The 20,139-nt window shown below is 36.1% G+C and overlaps 2 protein-coding genes across 3 annotated transcripts; one reads left to right on the forward strand and one right to left on the reverse strand.

Moving 5' to 3' along the window:
* Positions 1-2,202: 2,202 nt before the first annotated feature.
* On the reverse strand, positions 2,203-2,886 carry LOC105037794 (photosystem II reaction center W protein, chloroplastic). Its single transcript, XM_010913419.4, has 2 exons — positions 2,707-2,886; positions 2,203-2,622 (listed from the first exon to the last, which is right to left on the reverse strand). Exons 1-2 carry the CDS (start codon positions 2,798-2,800, stop codon positions 2,321-2,323), a joined length of 396 nt encoding a protein of 131 aa, XP_010911721.1. The 5' UTR covers positions 2,801-2,886; the 3' UTR covers positions 2,203-2,320.
* A 5,941-nt stretch (positions 2,887-8,827) lies between these two features.
* Positions 8,828-19,210, forward strand: LOC105046606 (magnesium transporter MRS2-I). Of its 2 annotated transcripts, XM_010925247.4 has the most exons (12): positions 8,828-9,259; positions 9,385-9,414; positions 9,638-9,782; positions 11,197-11,318; positions 13,001-13,075; positions 14,164-14,391; positions 14,504-14,548; positions 17,933-17,977; positions 18,090-18,119; positions 18,375-18,494; positions 18,592-18,687; positions 18,852-19,210. In XM_010925247.4, the coding sequence occupies exons 1-11, from the start codon at positions 9,002-9,004 to the stop codon at positions 18,676-18,678; spliced, it is 1,185 nt and encodes a 394-aa protein (XP_010923549.1). In that variant the 5' UTR covers positions 8,828-9,001; the 3' UTR covers positions 18,679-18,687; positions 18,852-19,210. The 2 variants fall into 2 exon arrangements, 1 of the variants encoding a protein (XP_010923549.1); XR_003801210.2 differs by lacking the exons at positions 18,592-18,687; positions 18,852-19,210 and having other exon boundaries at positions 14,496-14,548; positions 18,375-18,439.
* Positions 19,211-20,139: the final 929 nt, after the last annotated feature.

The raw sequence follows: 20,139 nt of genomic DNA on the forward strand, positions 1-20,139 counted from the left end.
AATCACCAAGAATAAGGGGCATACATTTACACTACCAATTCCTTCTTTGGTGGATAAATATCATGGGAAAATCTAATTTACTCATATTCTTGTGCTTTTTAATATGGATAAGTTACCTTCCCATTAGTAGTATTTATCCATGAACTAGAAAAAAAAATCTTATCCACCTAAGGATAGCTAAATCATTTTTCCATCATCCAGTAAAGTAGATATTTAATTTTATTTCTAAAATGCTCCATCATCATTTTCAATGCCTTGATCATTTAATTCTCAATAACTCAATCATCTATTTTCTCCAAACCTAAAAAGTATAAAAGCTATCATGGGAAATATGGATAAGTTTTAGCAACTTATGCAAAAAAGTAGTAATTCAAAAAAACATAAGTAATAGATTTTAAAGATACTTTCCTATATATAAAAATATATAAATAAATTATTTTTTATCTAAATATTTTTTAAAAAATATTTACTTAAGAAAATATAGATTCCTATAAATTTCTTACCACAAAAGAATAGACCTTAAAATAAAATGAACGCATAGAAAGTGAAGCAGCAATGATGAAAATGACATCGAATAAATAGGTTGTTTTAGTTTAAATGCTTGCGGTACAAAAGCATATCGAAACAACCTTCTCTTTCTCACACATTTGCAGCCAACTACAACACACTCTTATATCGATGTCTAAGAATCTCTCAAGGCCATCTCACCTAATTTATATCTAGATTTTACCTTTAACTCGGGGCATCGATCTCTCTTGAGACGAGTTATATAAATAGACATCACTTGAATTATCATATTTTTTTCATTATGTGTTCCTATACTTCTCGCTTTGTCATTCAATCACCTTTCAATAGTGAGTTTTAATTTATTTTACTAAGACATTAAGCTTGATCGCTCACAATTTCATCGATCAACTTGATTGATTTGGCATGCATGCTCATAACCCTTGATTTTCAGTTTTTTATGTTCTTCAAAAAAAAATTATGGATATAACCAATTTGTTGGATTATTGGGACCACTAATTTGTATAGTAGATTCGGGCTGGCAATTCATGTTTGTGGGTCGTAAACGGATCATGTCGACCTAGAGATATAATATAAATTAGCTCAATCCGAACACAATCTGTTTAATTAAATGGGTTGACTTATGGAATACGAACACGATACGAATATACATGGATTGACATGATACGACCCGTCTGCTATGATTAATAATCGTGTTGACAGATCAAATGGATACACGACCCGCCTAATGATCCATTTAACTATTTGATTTATTTATAAAATTTAATTAAAATAATAAAAATTTGATCAAAAAACTAAAATAATATAAAAATGATTTAGTTACATGTTATGCTAATTTACATCTCTAAAATAAAGTTAAACAACTTTAAAAAATTAATCTTTTTTACAAACATTCCTCACTTACCTTCAAGTAATCTTAAAATAAATGTGTTAAACGTATTTAAATGTGTCGTGTAACTCTTTAATCTGTTTTAATTCTTTTAGTTAAAGGGGTCAAAATGGATCAAAACGAGTTATACGGGTCAACTCGCTTGAGATACGAATTTATTTCAAATCTAAACCTACTTAAGTATATGTGTCCATGTCAACAAGTCCCCGTGTTGAAAATTATCAGCCCTACAGTAGATGAAGGGTGGATAATGATTCATCCCAGCTGTGTTTGACCAGACAGCTCTTTATCTGCAGCAGGTTCAAGCAGTGGAATTGTGAATGTCTCGAAAGGGAATAGTTTCTTGGGAGCAAGAAGAAGCTACCGGAGACAACTGAAACTCTAATCGCAATAGTTGATTTCATGAAGTTTAATCATGATGCACAGATTTTGGCTACTAGCGTAAGAATGAATAGGAATGGTCTAAAATTGATACATGTTCCATCTCCTAATGCCTTCTCAAACTGCCCTCCTCCCACATCTAGTTTGTAGTATCCACATGCTTTGGATTTCAGTCCTCATGGAGGTTTCATGGCCATAGGAAATGCTGGTCGAAAGGTTCTGTTGTACAAATTGCATCATTGTCAAAATGCATAATCTATCGCAGCTGGTCAGAAACTTTGTCTTGTGGTATGGATATCAGAAGTCTTCTTCCCCCATGGTAGAAATCTCTTTGTTCTAATTAGCATCAGTTTAGATGAAGCCTTCCAATGGTCAGACATTACATTAAGACTACCTACAAAGAAGGCTTGTCAAGAAAACGCAACACTGAGAAACGATGTTAAGAGCCTTTCATACAAGTGATTAAATTTTTAAGGTTCTCACTCTGACATGCTTCCATTTCCAGTGCAATGCTTACATAAGGGCTTAGAGGGACAGCCCAGATTCCTCATCCTCTTCAAGGGTGGAGGTGTACACAAAGTAGAGGGACCAGATGAGACCAAAAACACCAAGAAGGATCCATCCCAGCACGTTGTTGCTGAGCCCCAGGCTGAGCCCCATCCCTTCGGTGGTCATCCTCTCATCAACCAGGGCCAGGACTGGGTTTGACACGCTCATCACGCTTGCAGCTGCAAGCAACGACGCTCCCATGCTTCCGCCGGTGACCGGCGGCTTCGCCTCCGAGGAGCACCTCACCCTTCCACCTCCAACTCTAATCTGAAGCAATCCTGAACAGCCCATATCCAAAACAAAAAACTGTCAGTAATTTGGCAAAGATGGCCGTCATCTGGTTAATAATCATATAAGTTTACCTAGCACCGGCGACGAGGAGATGCCGGTGAGTCGCCGGGGCACAGCAGCGCGTGCAACTGTTGAGGCTAGTGTGGTGGCACTGATTGTTGCCATTTGTCTGTGCTAAGGAAAAGGAGGGTTGAGGAGAAGAAGGGTGTGGGCGTGTGAGGAATGGGTAATTATTTCATTCAGATAATTCCAATATTGCATGAACCTACGCCATGCTCCACCAAAAAGAAAAAGAAAAACAAAAGGAAAAAAAACACCATTGGTTAGGCGCAGATAGGATAGATTGCCTTCCAAATCTCATCCTGTCACAGCCAACCAATAAGTTCCACGTGGACGCATAATCTTCAACTAAAGAACAGCTATATGTGCGCTTATGCTGCTGGAACATTCAAAGGGAAGGGAAAACTATAGCAATCATAGAGATGCTTTAAAGAAAAAATCCACTGACCTTTTGCGGCAACAAAAGAGCAAGAAGCTATTAAGGTTGCATTTGGTAGCTGGCAATCTATCCAAATTACTGATAATTTAAAAGAGTTCTATCAGATTATCATTAATTCAGATTATCAGGTAATTCAGATTACCTTCTATGAGATAATCTGAATTACTAAGGGAAAGGATGGATATCCAGATTATACTACTTTGATAATCTTATAAAAAAATTTCTGAATGAAATTGTCCTCCTCAACCTCCTCCTCCGCATCCTCCTCTTCTCCGATGGCCTCCTCCATCGTCATCCTCTCTAGCGGCCTTCTCCTCAACCTCCCCGATGGAGCTGGATGAGGTAGGAGATGTCCTCGAAGATGCAGACCAGGGGCAAGGTGTGGGGCGAGGGAGATGTTCTAGGGGCGGGGGACATGGTTATCGAGCCAAATGTGTCCGCGCATGGCCTCTGATCGCCACCACAAGTGGAGGAACTCCTAGCATCGCGGCCAGAGCTGGATAAAGCCGGCGATGCCGAAGACGACATGGCGGAGGGAAAGCGGCACGGCGGTGTCATCCTCCAAGGAGGGGGAGTCAGGAGAAGAGATGCGGGCAGTGGAGTCGCGGGTGGCCGGGGGGCGGCACGGGCGGTTGGGGGGCTGGGGTGCGGTGGCTAGGGCAGTGTCGGTGACCAGAGGGACGAGATGCAGTGCCGGAGGCGCGACGAGTGGGTGTGGGTCATCGGGGGGCCAGACGACGGTGCGGGAAGATGGGAGAAGGCATGAAAAATCGAGGAGCAACGAAGGCCACCGGGGGTGGAGGGGAGGGGGAGGAGGGGTCGGGATGTGGCATGTGGGGGAAGGAGAAGGAAAGAAAAAAAAATAAAAAAATAATAATAAGTATTAAAACATAGCATAATTTTTTTTATATAATATTTTTTATTATTAAAAAAAATAAATAAATAGTTTAAAATACTAAACTAATAATTCGATTTAAGGATATTTTGAATTTGATGTTACATACAAAACTAATAACTTGATTATCATACGAAACATGTCAATCAAGATTTTCAGTAATTTTACTGCAACATTACCTGCATGTATCCAACACAGTAATCAATATTACTGTCAATCTATCCAGATTGCAAGTAATCCAGATTATTTTTGTCTCGCAATGCACCAAACGTAACCTTAGTCAATATTGGGGCAGATTATATGGGATAGATAATTACATTTGATCATGTTATCGGTGTGCAGTTGTATCTGATTAGACATATTTGTTGGCTAACCAACACGTTTCTCTTATATTTCATGAAATATATCAACAAGGAAACAAAGATGAAGGGATTAATGATGGCAAAACAGCACAACCTTAGTATTTAGCCAATCTCATGTGGAAGCAAAATGGTTGGGAGAGTAACATAAACCATTCAATCTCATGGAAGCAAAATGAGATTGAATTATTTCCACCAAGTTTTGAAACATGTTTTTCAATTAAATATTCTTGCGAACCCGGCACCTGAGGCATGTTTGGATAGGAGATGTTGAATTTTAGAATGAAAATAAGTGGCTTGTATTCTAGCCATTCAATTTGAAAGAATTTTATACCGATTTTGATTCTAATGAAAGATAGGAATGCCTCGTTCCTCCAAAACCATAAATCCATTCTTTCTTAAATATTTAAATTTTATTTTAATATTGATTTTGATTTCAATCATAAATTAAAAATATTAAAAAATATGATTATTCTGATTCTAAACCAAATGTATCGTCAAGTGGAGGGAATCCTCAATGGATGGCTATGAATCTGTCAAAGATATATTTAGTTTTTTTTTTAATTTTAAATTTTTATGAATGGATTGACTAGCACACTCTTTCGTTCCTTACAAATGTCTTCCCTTTTCCCGTACACGATAATCTTGGTTTTACCAACCAGTAATTGTGCTGTTGTAGCTGTTTCCATTAATTTTTTTCCCAAAAGGTAAGTGTCTATTTCTCACCCATTCAGATTCTGACGAAGGGAAAATTAGTTGCTCCAGTAACGCCGAGCAGAGGGCAACAGTGCATGTACGTACGTGGAATCCAAATTTTTTTTTTTTTTTTTTTGATAGAAAGAATCCAATCTTTTGGTACCAGTAAGAATTATGGTCAGGAGCCAACAGCACGAATAGTTGGATTGACTTCATATCCATATTTTGGAGTCTCATGATTTTGCCTGCTAAGATCAGAAGTTTGATTGACTCTGTGTTTCATATGTGAGGTATCATTGTTTTGGTTTTGACCATATTTTACCTTCAATAGACTTCGATTATTAAGAATCTTACGGTCTTGCTTTTAAAAGATGTTTTATGTAGGAGAATATATTTTAATTCATATAAGCTATACTTCTTCTTGACTCATAATTGATGTAGGACTAAAAATATCATTCTCCTATAATAAATTAAAGAATGAGGCATCAAAAATTTACTCATCAATTTCAAAAATTCAAGCGATCAATCCTAGCTGTTTGTGATCACTTTGCGAAAAAATTTACTGCTACAGTGATGCAGCACAAAATGCAACTAAGCCGGTGCCTACGTGGATCTCCAAATATTGGGTTTTAATGGGATTGGAGAACAAAATAGAGATTCAGTTGAATTATTTGTCAATTTCAAAATTTTTAAATATTAAATCTGGCCATGATCTTTTAAATATCATGTCCTTAACTGGTTGATGTTATAGACGAAGAAAAATAACATTGGAGGGAGATTTTTTTAATAATATAGCATACAACACGGCAAGGTTGATATTTACAACAACTTTGGATGGTAAAAGAGTTTGCAAGTGAAATAAAAATTGAAAAGTTTGCTTCACAACCTAAAATTCTATCTAAAAGAAATAGCCAAAAAATATTATCTAGATTTCTTAATTTTATATAAATATCCAAGATCTATCACATATTTGGTTGGAAGGAGTCTCATTTCTATTTTAATTTTCAGAAGAATGAAAATGCCTTAATCCATAAAAATCAATCCCTATTCTTCTTTACTATTCAAATTCTATTCCAATTCTGATTTATGAGAAAATAACTATTTCGATTTTCATTCCAACTCATTCTGATTTCGACTCTAATTTTAATTATAAACCAAACATATTTAAGGTTATAACTCATGTGAAATTAAACACATATCTATACAAGTCCTCACATACTTATTTTATCTAAATTCTAGTATCCTAACCAAGCTAACGGTCTAATCCATGCAAATCTATTTATAAGTACGGCAAATTTGATTACAAATAACATGATCAGCCCCTGTGGTCAACTCCAATGAGCTTGTACTACAATGTCCCAAATCTATTTAGACTATGGATTGGGTTTACTTTGATATTATTTATAATAATTTAAGACTTCGATAAAAAAAACTAGTTAGAAGGTATAATTTGATTTTTTTATTTAAGATCCGCCTGATGAATGTCTCTGTACAATTAAACATATACCAGCATGGTTCCTCATAATCCAGAAAGAAACTTTGAGATTCATACCACAAGTTAGAGACAATCCAAACATTATTTGATCTCTATTTTAAACTAGCATATAACCCGCGTGATGTGCAGAATATTTTTTTATTTAAAAAATATATCCATAAAAAATATTTTTTTAATTAATTATATTTTTTATTTTAATAAAAAATTTATTAATAAAATTTTATCATTGGATGATAGAAATTTATCAAGAACCTACTGAAAGAGACAATAAATAGCTGCCAAGGTTCTCATCCGAAGTCCTAGTGAACTGGTTCAAGGCTGGTGGGACCTTCAAACGTTGCTTGAGAATCCTCCTCTGCCTTTGGATTCTGACCACCTTCGGCCATTTGATGACCTGGTGGAGGTCCTTCTTCAGAGGCAAAACCCCTCCAATCCCAAACCGTTTCAGCTGCTTCTCAAACAGAGGATTCATAACTTTCTCCTAAGATCCAAAACCAATGCAAGAACAATTGTACATAAAAAAAAAACTCAGTATAGCATAAAGAAGACAGTGGCTTGAAGAATCTAGCAATAAAAAGTCAAAAATAATTTATCATTTTCTTCTTCCCGGCACCACATCCTTCCCACCCCTTTTGAGAGCATATAGAACTCATCCTATGCCTAAACAGTAAAACGTATGCTCAAATTATGCAGCTCAAAAAACTAACCAAAGAGAATGGATTTTTCTAGCTTATTCTGGAAAGTTATCAAGTAAGATCTCAACAAAGTCATCCAAAGGCCAGTCTAGCTTCTCCTTCTCCTCCATCTCGTTTAACCACAAGATGACATGCACCCTCAGCCTCATAACCTAGTAGTCCTTCGCCAGCCGTGTCACTATGTACACTTCTAGATTCTCCTTATGAAGCCAGTACATCTCTGCCTTCTTCGAGTCCTTGAGATAAACCCCCCCTCACCTCAAATTCCCTCATCTATTTTAAAAGTTGGCAGGTATCCATCATCCCCTCACCGATCCATGAATGCCTTATTCTCCCGGTTATCCTTCTCTATCGTCCACAAGATCTCATCTTCTAACTCTACAATATTCTCATTTTCACCAGAGGCACCATCTTCTATAGTAACCGAAACATGTGGTTTTTTGAATAAATCAACACCAATAAGGCCCTTATCTTGCACAGCACCAATAAGACCCATATCTTCATATTGGTGAGGAGGACCGGAGACTTGAGCAGTGCGGAGGGGTTGAAGCCCGAGGAGATCATGAGGCATAGGGAGCATGCGATTGGAAGGTGTGCTGGAGACATCGACTTGTATCTCGTTCCTTCGACTGACAAAATCCTAGGATCCGCGCTCGTGGCTCACTCCTCTCACGATCCTCCTTCATTCCCCTGGTGAAACCCTCGAAGGACTTCCAGTGCCCCATCGTGGAGAACTCTGATCTCGGCCTCTGGATTCTCCACCATTTTTTGATCCACCAGAGAGAGAGAGCGAGCGAGAGAGAGAGAGAGGAGTTGAGATAGGAACAGAGGTCGCGAGGAGAGGAGGTCGAACCGAAGCGATAAGAGCTCTTGTCTGTTTTCTTTTTTTTTTCTCCTTCAGCATGGCAAACGGAGGCATTTGTATTTTATACATATGATGAACGGATGCTTCTCCATTGAGAGACCTCCGTTTTAATATGTATATATATATATATTAGATATGTAGTTATTAGATTTTCGCAAAGCCCATATTTTATTTGTGTATGCTGAATTATTTTTTTTTATAAAAAAAATTATATAAGTAATGAGTTACGTTTATACTTTTCCAGTGGTACATTTGAAATATCTAATCTTGATAAATGCATGATCTGAACACAAACCTATGATACAACCATCTGATCTATAGTTCAATGGTTCAAGTCAATGACTTACCATATTATTATTATTATTATTATTATTATTATTATTATTATTATTATTATTATTATTACCAAAAATATTATATATTATATATTATTATATATAATAATATATATATATATATATACGCTTAATGGTCCGTACGTCGTAAAGTGGATCCAGTCAAATCGGTAAATTAGAGGATTGCATCTATCTTGAACAACTCCAGCAACAAATCCGTATTGAGATCGTCACTTAACCTCACATATAATAGTCTAAAAATACACCAGATAGACGGCCCAGATATCCCAGTGGCACACAGAGAAAACTAGTTGGATCAGAATGAAGGACGAAGGCAGTTAGAATTCGATTGTTTCTCAAAACCACCCTCTCTCTCTCCCGCTCGCCGTGAGCGTCCACACTCCTTTCCTTCTACGGCGCGTGGACTCCTTCCCCCTCCCATTTCCTCCACGCGAAGATTTTGGTTAAATATCTTCTCCGGTCAAGGTGTTTTTTGATAGAATCTAGAGTTCTTGGACGGAGATGTGATGGCACGGGAGGGGTGGGCCGCGGCGTCGGAGGCCCACGGCGTGGCATCGGCGTCGGCGGCGGCGGCGTCGTCGTCGTCGGCGAGGAGCTGGATCCTGTTGGACTTCACCGGGGAGGAGAAGGTCCTGGACGTGGACAAGTATGCCATCATGCAGCGGGTCCAGATCCACGCCCGCGATCTCAGGATCATCGATCCCCTGCTCTCCTATCCCTCCTCAATCTTGGCACGGGAGAGGGCCATCGTTCTCAATCTCGAGGTGGATCCTTTTCGTATTTATTGTTTTTTTTCTTTTAATGATTCGTTTTGTTTTCATTATTGATTCCTTCTAGTGGGATTTTGTTAATGTGCTAACGTGTCCTTTCTTTTTCTTGGAAAAAACAGCACATTAAAGCGATAATCACGGTAGAAGAGGTATATTGGACTCTCCCATTACTTGTTCTTTAGTAATTAAAGTTGGATTTTTTTTATTATTATACTTATCTGTTTTGATGTGGTTTTGTTAGTATTTAAGTTGTTTGAGTAGATGCAATATATGATTCTGCATCAGTAGTTAAAGTAGTAGGAAAGGAACAAGCCTTTTTTTTTCCCCGCTCTATGATTACTCTTCTTTTTCTTGATGGATTCTGTTCTGTAGGTGTTGATTAGAGATCCTTACAATGAGAATGTCATTCCGCTAGTGGAGGAGCTTCGCAGGCGTCTAGCCGCTGCCAATGTAGTTCAGCGAGCACAAGGCAAAGGGAGCGGACAGAATATGATTGAAGCTGCCGAAGAAGATGGTGGTTTGTAATATTACTTGACTGCTTAAGAACTGCTTTTCCTGATTGGTTATCTCTGATGTGATAACAAATGAAGAAAAAGAAAAAGAAACATTGAATTTAGGTTATTATGGCCTTTTTTCTTAAAAAAAATAAAAAAGACTAATTTTCCAGGTTTGGTTAAATGTTAGCTGTATTTTTTCTTGAAGGGCTTTTGACAAGTAGAAACCAAATCATCTTTTTTCAACTTGCATGTTTAGGCTATCTGTTAACATTTTTTTAGTAAACTCAAACCGTACAACAATTGAGTACTCATGATATAGAAATGGTTCTTCTCATCTTAAAGGATATAAAAATTTTTCAAATTTAACCATATCACAGTGAAGTTGTCCATGACTCAAATTTACATGATAAAGAGGCCCCTGATAATTTCAACTCGAACCATGCTATAATGAAGTCAGTGTCGGCAGTCTCAACTTCCATGTGAAGGCTAAAAAATGTTGACTTTACATAAAAGCTCGAATGCAGATAATTGTTTTCGATTTACCAATTAAGAAAAGAATGATTAGATGTGATAATGCACTCATTGCCGTAAGGTAACATAGTGCGTTAATATTTCAGTATAACTTATAAATTTGATTGACTTTAGATAACTAATATAAATATTCCCAAATATAAATATAATTTATTTTCATGAATTTTCCTACTTTTTGTTTACAAAAAGAAAAAATAAATTTATTAATGTGGCCATTTGATCAAAGCATTTAAAATCCATTATATAAACTATTGATATTTTCATCTTTTAATTGTACTTGTTTTCTACCAAATTGTGAAAGGATATTAGCATATTTATTCATTATAGAGAAACACTGGATGATATAGTTTGATTTATGTACCTTCAAATGCATTTTTGAGATAGAATATGCCAAAATTCCTTCCATATTAATACATTCCAGCATTGGAATATTTATTTTGAACATTGCTCATAAGGTGTATTGTTGCAAAGAGAAACATAATCTTATTAATAATTAATAAGGTATAAGTTATTGTCTCATGTTTTGATATCCATGTAAAGAGTACAAGGTAACATGTTATATTCATTTATTAGTAAGATAAAAAAGAGCCATGAGCCCATGACCCCATTGTGGTCCGGCGGTCCATGGTCCTGGGAGGGGCAGACATAATGTTTGGTGTTTTCCTTTTTCTTTCTTTTTTGTTTTTTTTTTTTTTGTGTGTGTGTGGGTGCGCGCGCGTGTTTTGTGAACAAAGTGGCTGCCTCGGCCACGCAACTGTGTCATCATGCTCGTCGGCTCAAGCTTTTTTACCACAAAAAATGCTAAATGATGATGTTTCGTATGGGCCTCTTTTTCCAAATGTAATTTGTTAGACAAGCATTATTGTTTAAAAGCCCTGAAAGTGCTCGTATCTTGCAACACAGAATCTCCATTTGAGTTTCGAGCCCTTGAAGTTGCTTTAGAAGCAATTTGTAGCTTTCTTGATGCTCGTACGACAGATCTGGAAACTGCTGCATACCCTGCATTAGATGAGCTAACCTCCAAGGTATGTGAAAAGTTACTTTCTATACGATGCATCCTTTCTGACACATAAACACCACTTATTCATTTGTTTGAAAAATTCTGTTAATTCAGTTTCATTTCATGCCAAATTTCCTCTCATAGCATCATGTCTGGACCATATTCTAAAATCTAAATTTGGCCAAAAGTCAAACCGTACACTAGCACTAGGTCACATCTTCACCTTAGATGTTGGTAGAAAACATCATTTCTTTTTTAAGATTTTGAAAATATCTAGGTAAGGAGAGATTGTTACTGTTTTTTGTCTTATGTGTCTCAAAAAAAAAAAAAAAAAACCATTAATTTAAACTTTGATGTTGATGTTATCTCTGTTTTCTGTTTCATGTGTCTCAAAAAAAAAAAAAAAATCATCCATTCCATTAAATTAAAAATTGATGTTGATGCCATCCAAACAATTTGTGTAGTTGACATGGAAGTTTGTTAGGTTAAATTCATCTTCCTTTTCTTATTCAGAACATTCAAGTACTTTATTGTTGGAGTGACCACTTTTAATTCCATGATTTCATATTCAATATTCACCTTCTTAATATCTATTTGTTTGTACGCCTTGATATCCAAAGATTTTGGATTATACCATATCATCTTTTTTTGCTTCCAGCCTTTTCTTTCTAGTGTGACATTTGGTGACCCTCTGTAATTGTAAACTTAACAAGCTTCTTTTGGATTGAGTTTTGATGCTTTATTTGCAAGTATAAAAATTACTTCAGTTATTGGCATCAGTTACATGGGATGCAAGAATTCAGATCCCAGTGGGACGTCTTGTGAGACATCGGGATGAGGTACTATCCCATGTATTGGGACAAGGTCATCCCGCTAGCATCCCAGCATCTCGATCCGGACGTCTTGGGATATTCTCTGTCCCAAGGGTCCGGATGGTGTGGGACCGCGGCGTGTCCTGTTTCATGAAAAAATCAGGACAGTCCCGTCCCACGTGATTTAAAACCTTGATGAGATGTTCAAGCTATTCAGTTATTACAAGCAAACATGAATTTTGAGTGTAAGTTCACGTTGTTATCATTGCATGATAAGAGATAATCCTTCAACTACAAGATGTCTAAGCTTTGATATGAAAACCAGTTAATGCTAAGTCCCCTAAATCTAGTTGGAGGTTATATCATGCTTATGAAATTGCAAAGTCACCTTGTAGAGGGAAGAAGACGTCCTCATTTTCTAGCATCTAGAGTCACAATAAAATAAAAATAAAAATGCTGCTTATGCCATCTAACTAATATACTCGGTTCTGCAATTCTCTCATCCAACTCAAATATGACAAAGTCACATAAAACTAAGGAATGCCATCTGTCTCTTATAAAAATCAAAATCACATGATTCATATGATTAAGCAGCATGGGAAAGTCATTAAAACTTGAATTTTCAGAAGGAAAAAAAAAGGAGCAAATTATGACCCACTAAATGAAAGTATTATAAGGCATGTCCAATAATTTCACAAGCTAGTAGTCTTAATCAACTCATAGACTGTCTGTTAATTTAAATCTTTGTATTCTTTGGTTCATATGATGCACCTTCCTGACCCAAAAGAAAACAAGAATATTAATTGTATCTTAGAAGATTTTTTTCCCCTGTTGCTATCAATATGTTCTACCTTGTGCTTTTGGCAATTTGGTTAACAAAAGTCACCATCTGCAGATTAGCTGCCGTAACTTGGACAGGGTGCGCAAGCTTAAGAGTGCAATGACAAGGTTGACTGCTCGCACTCAAAAGGTGCAGATTTTTGTTTTAACCTTCTTAACGTGCTTTGCTGACATATCTTAATTGGTTATGTGTATTGACATATTCTGCTGAGGGTAAATAATACATGTCCTGCAACACTCATGGCTTTATTAGGTTGCATCTGTTGTCATAACATCGTTAACTTGTTACACATGTCTTTGATATTTCTTTTGATTTGTGCATCATTGTTTCATTGTATTCTTGACATTTTTCTGAAAAGATGCAGCAGCTTGGCTATCTTATTCTATTTAGCTTGCCTCTTGTTTGCTATCAGGGAAAATGTTGTAGGCTTATCCTGTGAGAACCCATTAGTTTTTTTTTGCTATTTCTGGAAATGCTGATTAGATGATGTGGATTGATATGACGGTAGGAAACAAGGAAATCTTAGTTCCTGATGAGGTGATTTTCAACTGTTGATTCATGGGTATCTTGAATTAACTGGTCAATCTATCCCTGCATGCTTATATACCAATACGTCGCTCTTTTTGGTGTTTACTGTGATTTCCATATATGGCACTGCTGGATGGGTATCAAAAGGTGATTCTGTTATTTATCTACATCTGCAAGATATTAAACATATTATTCCTAGTATGGCATGCAGTATAGTTTCCTAGGTTCCTTCAGGTGTAGATCTTAACTGCAGACATTACATGGCAGATACATCATCCCTATTAACATTAGTTAATAGGGGAAGTGTTCTATAAAAATTGATTTCAGGAATCTGGGAACATATATAAAAGTCATTTTCATGCTTTCTTGGAGATCCGTTATCATTATTAACATATGTTACAAGGATGCATCTTCAAATGATGTTGTCCATTTATTTTTGTTCAAGTGTTGATTTTTTTTCCTTCTCTAAATTTTGACAACTGAAGAAATCTAGAGATAGTTCTCAAGCATAATATTGCTATTATCCAAATATTATTTATAAATTAATTTCAATATTCATATCCATGTGCGAATTTTGGACCTCATGCTGATTTGGTGCATAGCTAAGGTGTAGATTGCAGTGAAGCTGTATTCATTCTTTTTTTTTTTAATCTTCTCCTTTTAGTAATCAAGTTTGCTGCCTTCTCTAGGTAAGGGATGAACTTGAACAATTACTGGATGATGACAATGACATGGCCGATCTATACTTGTCAAGAAAGATGGCTGGAGCATCCTCTCCTAACAGCAACCCTGCTGTGCCTAACTGCTTACCTGCCTCGCAAACAACAGGTTCAAAAATGCTTAGATCAAGCAGAGCTAGTTCAGTAACATTTCATGGAAATGAGAATGATGTCGAGGAACTTGAGATGTTACTTGAGGTTATAACGATGCTTCTACTTCTTACAGTAAATTTTGCTCCGATATATAATTGTTAGAAACCATGCCTGTCCAGTAAACTATTCTAATGCGCGCTATATTCTAGTCATGCAGGCTTACTTTAGGCAAATTGACAGCACCTTTAACCACTTGACCACGGTAAGCACCCCTTTCTCAATTGACTGGCTTCGGTAATGTTAATGAGTAAAAGAAAGTTCTCCAACATTTGTGCTGGTCTGCTCTAATTTTTCATATGCGCAGGCACTCATTGATGTCTCAAAAGGCTATACAGCCTCTAGTATTGGAGGAATCCTTGACATTTTAGTCTGTGTCGCATAATATGGACTTTTGAGATGTCAGATTATGCACGCTTTTACATGCCAAATATCAAATGCAAGTGTAACAAATAATTGTTCATGTTTAGTCTTTACACTAAAAATGATAATAAGCTTCTTGACAACGAGCTGAGTTTTCAAGAAAGGATTAGGACCTAAAATGCGGGTGATTGTGCTATGCAATATCTAATTGTGAAATTGTATTTTCTTATTACATTCTAACTCCATTTATGGTCAATGGCTATAAACTGGATTATTCTTACTTCTATGTGATTTTGGATCTGAATATGCATGATAAGACTAGAAGGCATCAGGCTAGAAACAAGGACATTAGTGGGAACAGTAGACTCTTGTGAATTGAGGTCATGGAGATCTGAATATAATGTTACAAATAATGCATGGCAATGATTTGAGAAGTCTATGTCAAAGATAGCTGCTTGGATTTGCAGTATGGCCAAGAAAAGGAGGGAAAGGCCTAGGAGAACACTTAAGGTAAATCTATTACAAGTTGGAGAGGCAAAACAAAAATTTTGTCAGAATCCAGTGCAGTGTTCTCCTAACTATGTCCTCTAAGCGTGGACAGTTTTGAAGTTCACATGTTATACAAGTGAGGTACTCATACAAGCAATGATATTTGGAGCAAAATTTGATGGAGGTAGAGGTTGCTTGTAGCCTTGTACTCATATAATTAGCTGGATAGGGAACCTGAATGTTACCATTTTCCTTGGCAAGTGAGGTATGGTGGTTGCTCTGTTTTAGTTTGGTGCACGGTTTTAAGTTTTGGTTGAAGCAGAAAAGTTATGATCCAGTTTGGTTTCAGCGGAAACTAAAATAGAAGCCAATGCTGATTTGGGGTTTCAGCTGTAAAGGTGAATGAGATCGATATTTGTATGGCTTTTTAACCTGGTCCAATTTTTTAATGAGGGCAGGGTTTACTCCCTTTTCCCCCAGAAAAAGTGCCTTTAGTTGTTGATATTTCATTCTGCATCTAAAAGCATTTTTTGCTTAATTAAATTTGAATGTAGCAAATTTTGGAAAATTTTGAAGCTCTTAGGTTGGTGGATTGTGAAGTTTAGTTGAAAAGAATGTCCTTTACTTTTTTCTCTAAAATGATTGCCAAGTTTGTATAAAACTGATAGATCTTAGAGATCTTGCTCACATAAAATATTAAAATCTGATATTTTGGCTCTCAAAAATGGAAAACTTTATTTCCTGTTTTTATCAAATATTTTAATATCTGGATTTTTCATATTTCTCGATATGTTTACAGGTTAGATCTTGCAGCATTTTTTGAAATTTTCTAACTTGGAGAGCGATTCATTACGTCCAGGACAAGTGCAAGTATTTGAGTTCATACTTTTGTATTTTTAGTCATATAATTCTTTTTTCTATATTTTTATAATTCATACTGTGTTATCATTTTTCACCAAATATGAGCATACTAATTATAACTAGCATATTTCATTAGATTATCTCAAACAATATATGTTGTCTAACTTTAACTTGTATTATTTTTTTTCTTTTTATTTTCCTGAATAAGCTCTAGCTCTGTTCTGATTGTAAAATATTTTTTATTCTTATTGTGAAATATTTTCCAGAAGCTACCCTAAAAGCAATAAAAAAATTCTGTTCTTGTTTTGGGTTTGTTGATTGAATCCTACTTTTGAAACCTTGGATGAAGACACATGTTGTTTGGTAAACCATGTCATATGAATATTTGTTGGAGATTGGAACTTAAACCCAAAAATGGCATGGAAGATTGGAAGTGCCAGTCTTCGAAGGAGAATAATCTCTTTTAGAAGTTTTTGACCATATTTCGTAGTTCTTTTTTCCATTTTTTGCTGGTCATTTCTTGGTTGTATTATTGAGGGTGTGTCCATTGTTTAATTTTCACTTTTTTTTATTAAAGAGAAGGAGAAATTGTTTGTCTTTCTTTGAAAAAAGGTTATGGCACCTAATGAGCCTATTCACTTTTGTTTCACTGGTTATTTTGAAATGTTGGCAGAGGGTGTTCGGTGATGTATTATGTGTCAAAATTGCTCGATACATGTGCTGCATGTAGAGCTATGATTTTGTTGCAAACTTTCATTCTCTAAGGTGAAGTTGGAGAAAGATGCTGGTGTTATATCTTTATGACTTAATTTTCATAATCTTTGCATTGCTAAGTTTTCTCTTAATAATGCTTGCAATCTTATGCATCTTCTAAGGTGAGTACTGTTATACATGTTCAAGAACAGGCAGGTAAGACAGTGGATGAAGTTTGACAGATAGGATTCCACAATTGAAAATTTCTATTGCAGACACTATTCCATATGAGGATAGCCTTGATGAGAGACAATGCATGGCTTCACTAGGGCTTCTAATTGATGTTGTGATTTTTCTATGCTGCTATTTAGTTAATTTTCTCCTTTTTTTTTGTGTCTTATCTCTGATTTTGAAATAGACATATTTCTAGTAGAAAGTCAATATTTTTTTTCTGTTGATCACGTTTCAATCTGAATTTTCAGTTATCATACAAGTGGTTCTAATGAAAAGAAAAACTTACTGAAGTCCACATTTAGATTCATCCAAGCTTACAGAAATCTTTAAAGATTATTGTGACGTGAGCTTAAACTATCTAAAGTTCCAAACAACAGGAAGGTTGCATTGTGCTTACTAGTTTTCTATGCTATCTGATCTTTAGTATATCATCAATGTGTCATAAATGAAAATATTTCTCGATAGCAAACCTTACTAAAGTCCATCTTGATTCTTTCAAGCTTACAAAAATCTTTAAGGGTTGCTTCAACATGAGCTTAACTATCTGAAGTTCTAAACTATTTGGTAGGATGCATTGTGCCTATTATTCTTCTATGTTACATTGTAGCTCCCACTCTTACCTAGTCCCCTTGACCTGGTACCATTTTTTCCCAGTCTCAGTCCCAAGGCCTGATCATAAGAAGTTTTAAATTTTATTTTGATCATATATTGTTTCATTGAATTTAGTCTATATTATTGGGAAAAGTCAAGTGGTTTAGTGTTGATGGATGTACATGTATTCCCCGCATCAATAATCCTACTATAGGACAATTAAACTGTTAATTTTAATTCTTTCGGGGCCCTTCTATGTTTCCAAAAGCCAGTCATTGGATGAAAGTGATACATCATTGGTTGTTCATAATCTCCGTCTCCACTTTGTTTCTGAAAATTGTCACATCTTTCTTTGCAGCTGCGGGAATATGTCGATGACACTGAGGACTATATCAATTTTCAGGTGGCCTCTGAATACTAAAAAGTCCTTTCGTTTGCATTAAAATAACTCAAGTGGTTCTCATGGATAGTGTGATAAACACTGAAATGCTCTAAATTGTGCTCATTTTTTGCAGCTTGACAATCACAGAAATCAGTTAATTCAGGTGACAATTTCTACCTCTATTTTTAATTTTTAAACCTTTATTTAACCTGTATTGAATATCAGAACACCCACATTGTTCTGATGGCAGTCAGATCACATGCCAAGAGTTGCTTGGTATTTTGCCAAATCAAGCACTTTGTAGCTTGTTTTATACTTGCTACAACATGCTCTTGCTTATGTGCTTTTGGAAGCTTTGGTTTTCTTTCTGGTTGGGTGCTTGATGGTTCCAGACTTACTTTTCTTATACTAATGGCAGTTAGAGCTTTTCTTGAATGGTGCTACTGTTGCCCTCACCTTTTACTCTCTAGTTGCTGGGATTTTTGGCATGAATATCCCATATTCATGGAACGATAACCATGGATACATCTTCAAATGGGTGAGTATCAATGAATTGGTGGATAGAAGGGCTATTCAACATGCATAAAATGTTGCTCATATCTTGCCTACATCTTGGTTTTTTGATTGCTGAACAGGTGGTTGGTATATCAGGACTTGTGTCTGGATTGCTATTCATTTTTGTTGTTTTTTATGCTCGCTACAGAGGACTTATTGGGTCTTGATTTCCAGAGGTATGCATCACTGAGCAGTCAGATTATAAATTCTCCTGACGCAATCACTGACAATATATAGCCCACGCAAAATCTTTACAAATCATTCTCTTAATTGGAATTGCCCACTTTTTCTGTGTTGCCATGTTTTGCTGATGACTGCTCGTTGTCTTTTCCTTCGCCAGAATCTATGAGATGTCGAATATTCCTAATAATTTGCTGCAGCACATTAGAGGCAAGATAAAAGTGTTGACCAGAGGAGCTTGGCGGTTGGTTTGCAACAAAATTCCACTATTGTATTGGTTCATTTTTGCTCTATCATTTCATAAGTATCTCTGGCGTCATATTTAATTTTAGGCTTTAGGTTGAAGCAACTATCATCTTCTTTCTTGCTTTCCCTTTTTTTTGGGAGAGAAAAAACAGTATGATTTTTTTTTTTATAAAAAAAAAAATTGGTGTTTCTTCTAGAACCAAGTTAGTTAAGTCAGAAGTTCTAGAAAGAGTTCGTTACTTTGTTTCGTTTCTCTAATACATATATTTTTTTGATCGGTTCCTTCTATCCTATTACGTCAGGTTATTTAGCCTGCCTCTACTCTGTCTCCGTTTGGACGCAACATGCATCCATTAGTTTAATGGAACAATAATCAGCGGGTTTTCAAACTGCCGTGTACGCTGATGTGCATTATGTTAATTTCTTGAGCCGGCATAATTTGCATCCGTCCAAAGGAGTTGGCGTGGATACTTGTAAAGCACTTTGACCGGTCCAGTGGAGCAGAGTTGCAAGTAGGGTGGTAATTTAATCGGGTGCCTGACCTGACCCTAGTAGAACAGGTTCAACCCAACCTGCAACGGATCTGGAATCGATATAGATATTGATGGAACTGACATTGAATCTGACCTAGATATATATAATTGTTCACAAATTCCTTTCCAGAGGCAAAAAAAAAAAATCTGATTCATATGCACCAAAAAAAAAAAAAAAAAAAATCCCCTCAGTCCGATCCATCCAATCCGTCCCAATCCGATCGGTCCAACTTGTCCCATCTAACTCTATTCAACCCATCACATCTAGATGTAAGAATGGAATGGATATGCATAATGGCACATTTGACTCACCTTCAACACATTGCCATCCCTAGTTAAATATCGGTTGTTTTATTCATATGAATTTACATCATCGGTTTTAATGGATTTACATTAGACCAATGAAGACTATATTTAGCTTGTTCATGTTGGCACGGCCTGAATCCGTCACATTTTGTTGAGGTTGAAATATATTGCTTTCACCAATTACAAGTTAACGTGGCTGACGTTCGTGTGAAACTCCAGATGTTGGCAAGACAAGGTTCTAAGCACCCTAACGTCTTATTTATAATCCAACCAAAGCCATGATTGTGGTATCAGCCTCACCGTTCACAATCCTGTTTCGTTTTCCCCTCCATATATTTCGACACATGTTTTTTTTCCTAACTA

This window comes from Elaeis guineensis, chromosome 6, assembly GCF_000442705.2.
Source record: "Elaeis guineensis isolate ETL-2024a chromosome 6, EG11, whole genome shotgun sequence".
NCBI lineage: Eukaryota > Viridiplantae > Streptophyta > Magnoliopsida > Arecales > Arecaceae > Elaeis > Elaeis guineensis.

Coding starts and splice junctions, on each gene's coding strand:
- LOC105046606 (XM_010925247.4), top strand. CDS start 9,002: ATGGCACGGGAGGGGTGGGCCGCGGCGTCGGAGGCCCACGGCGTGGCA. Junction 14,392..14,503: donor AACTTGAGATGTTACTTGAG/GTTATAACGATG, acceptor CTAGTCATGCAG/GCTTACTTTAGGCAAATTGA. Junction 17,978..18,089: donor AGGACTATATCAATTTTCAG/GTGGCCTCTGAA, acceptor CATTTTTTGCAG/CTTGACAATCACAGAAATCA.
- LOC105037794 (XM_010913419.4), bottom strand. CDS start 2,800: ATGGCAACAATCAGTGCCACCACACTAGCCTCAACAGTTGCACGCGCT. Junction 2,623..2,706: donor CTCCTCGTCGCCGGTGCTAG/GTAAACTTATAT, acceptor TGGGCTGTTCAG/GATTGCTTCAGATTAGAGTT.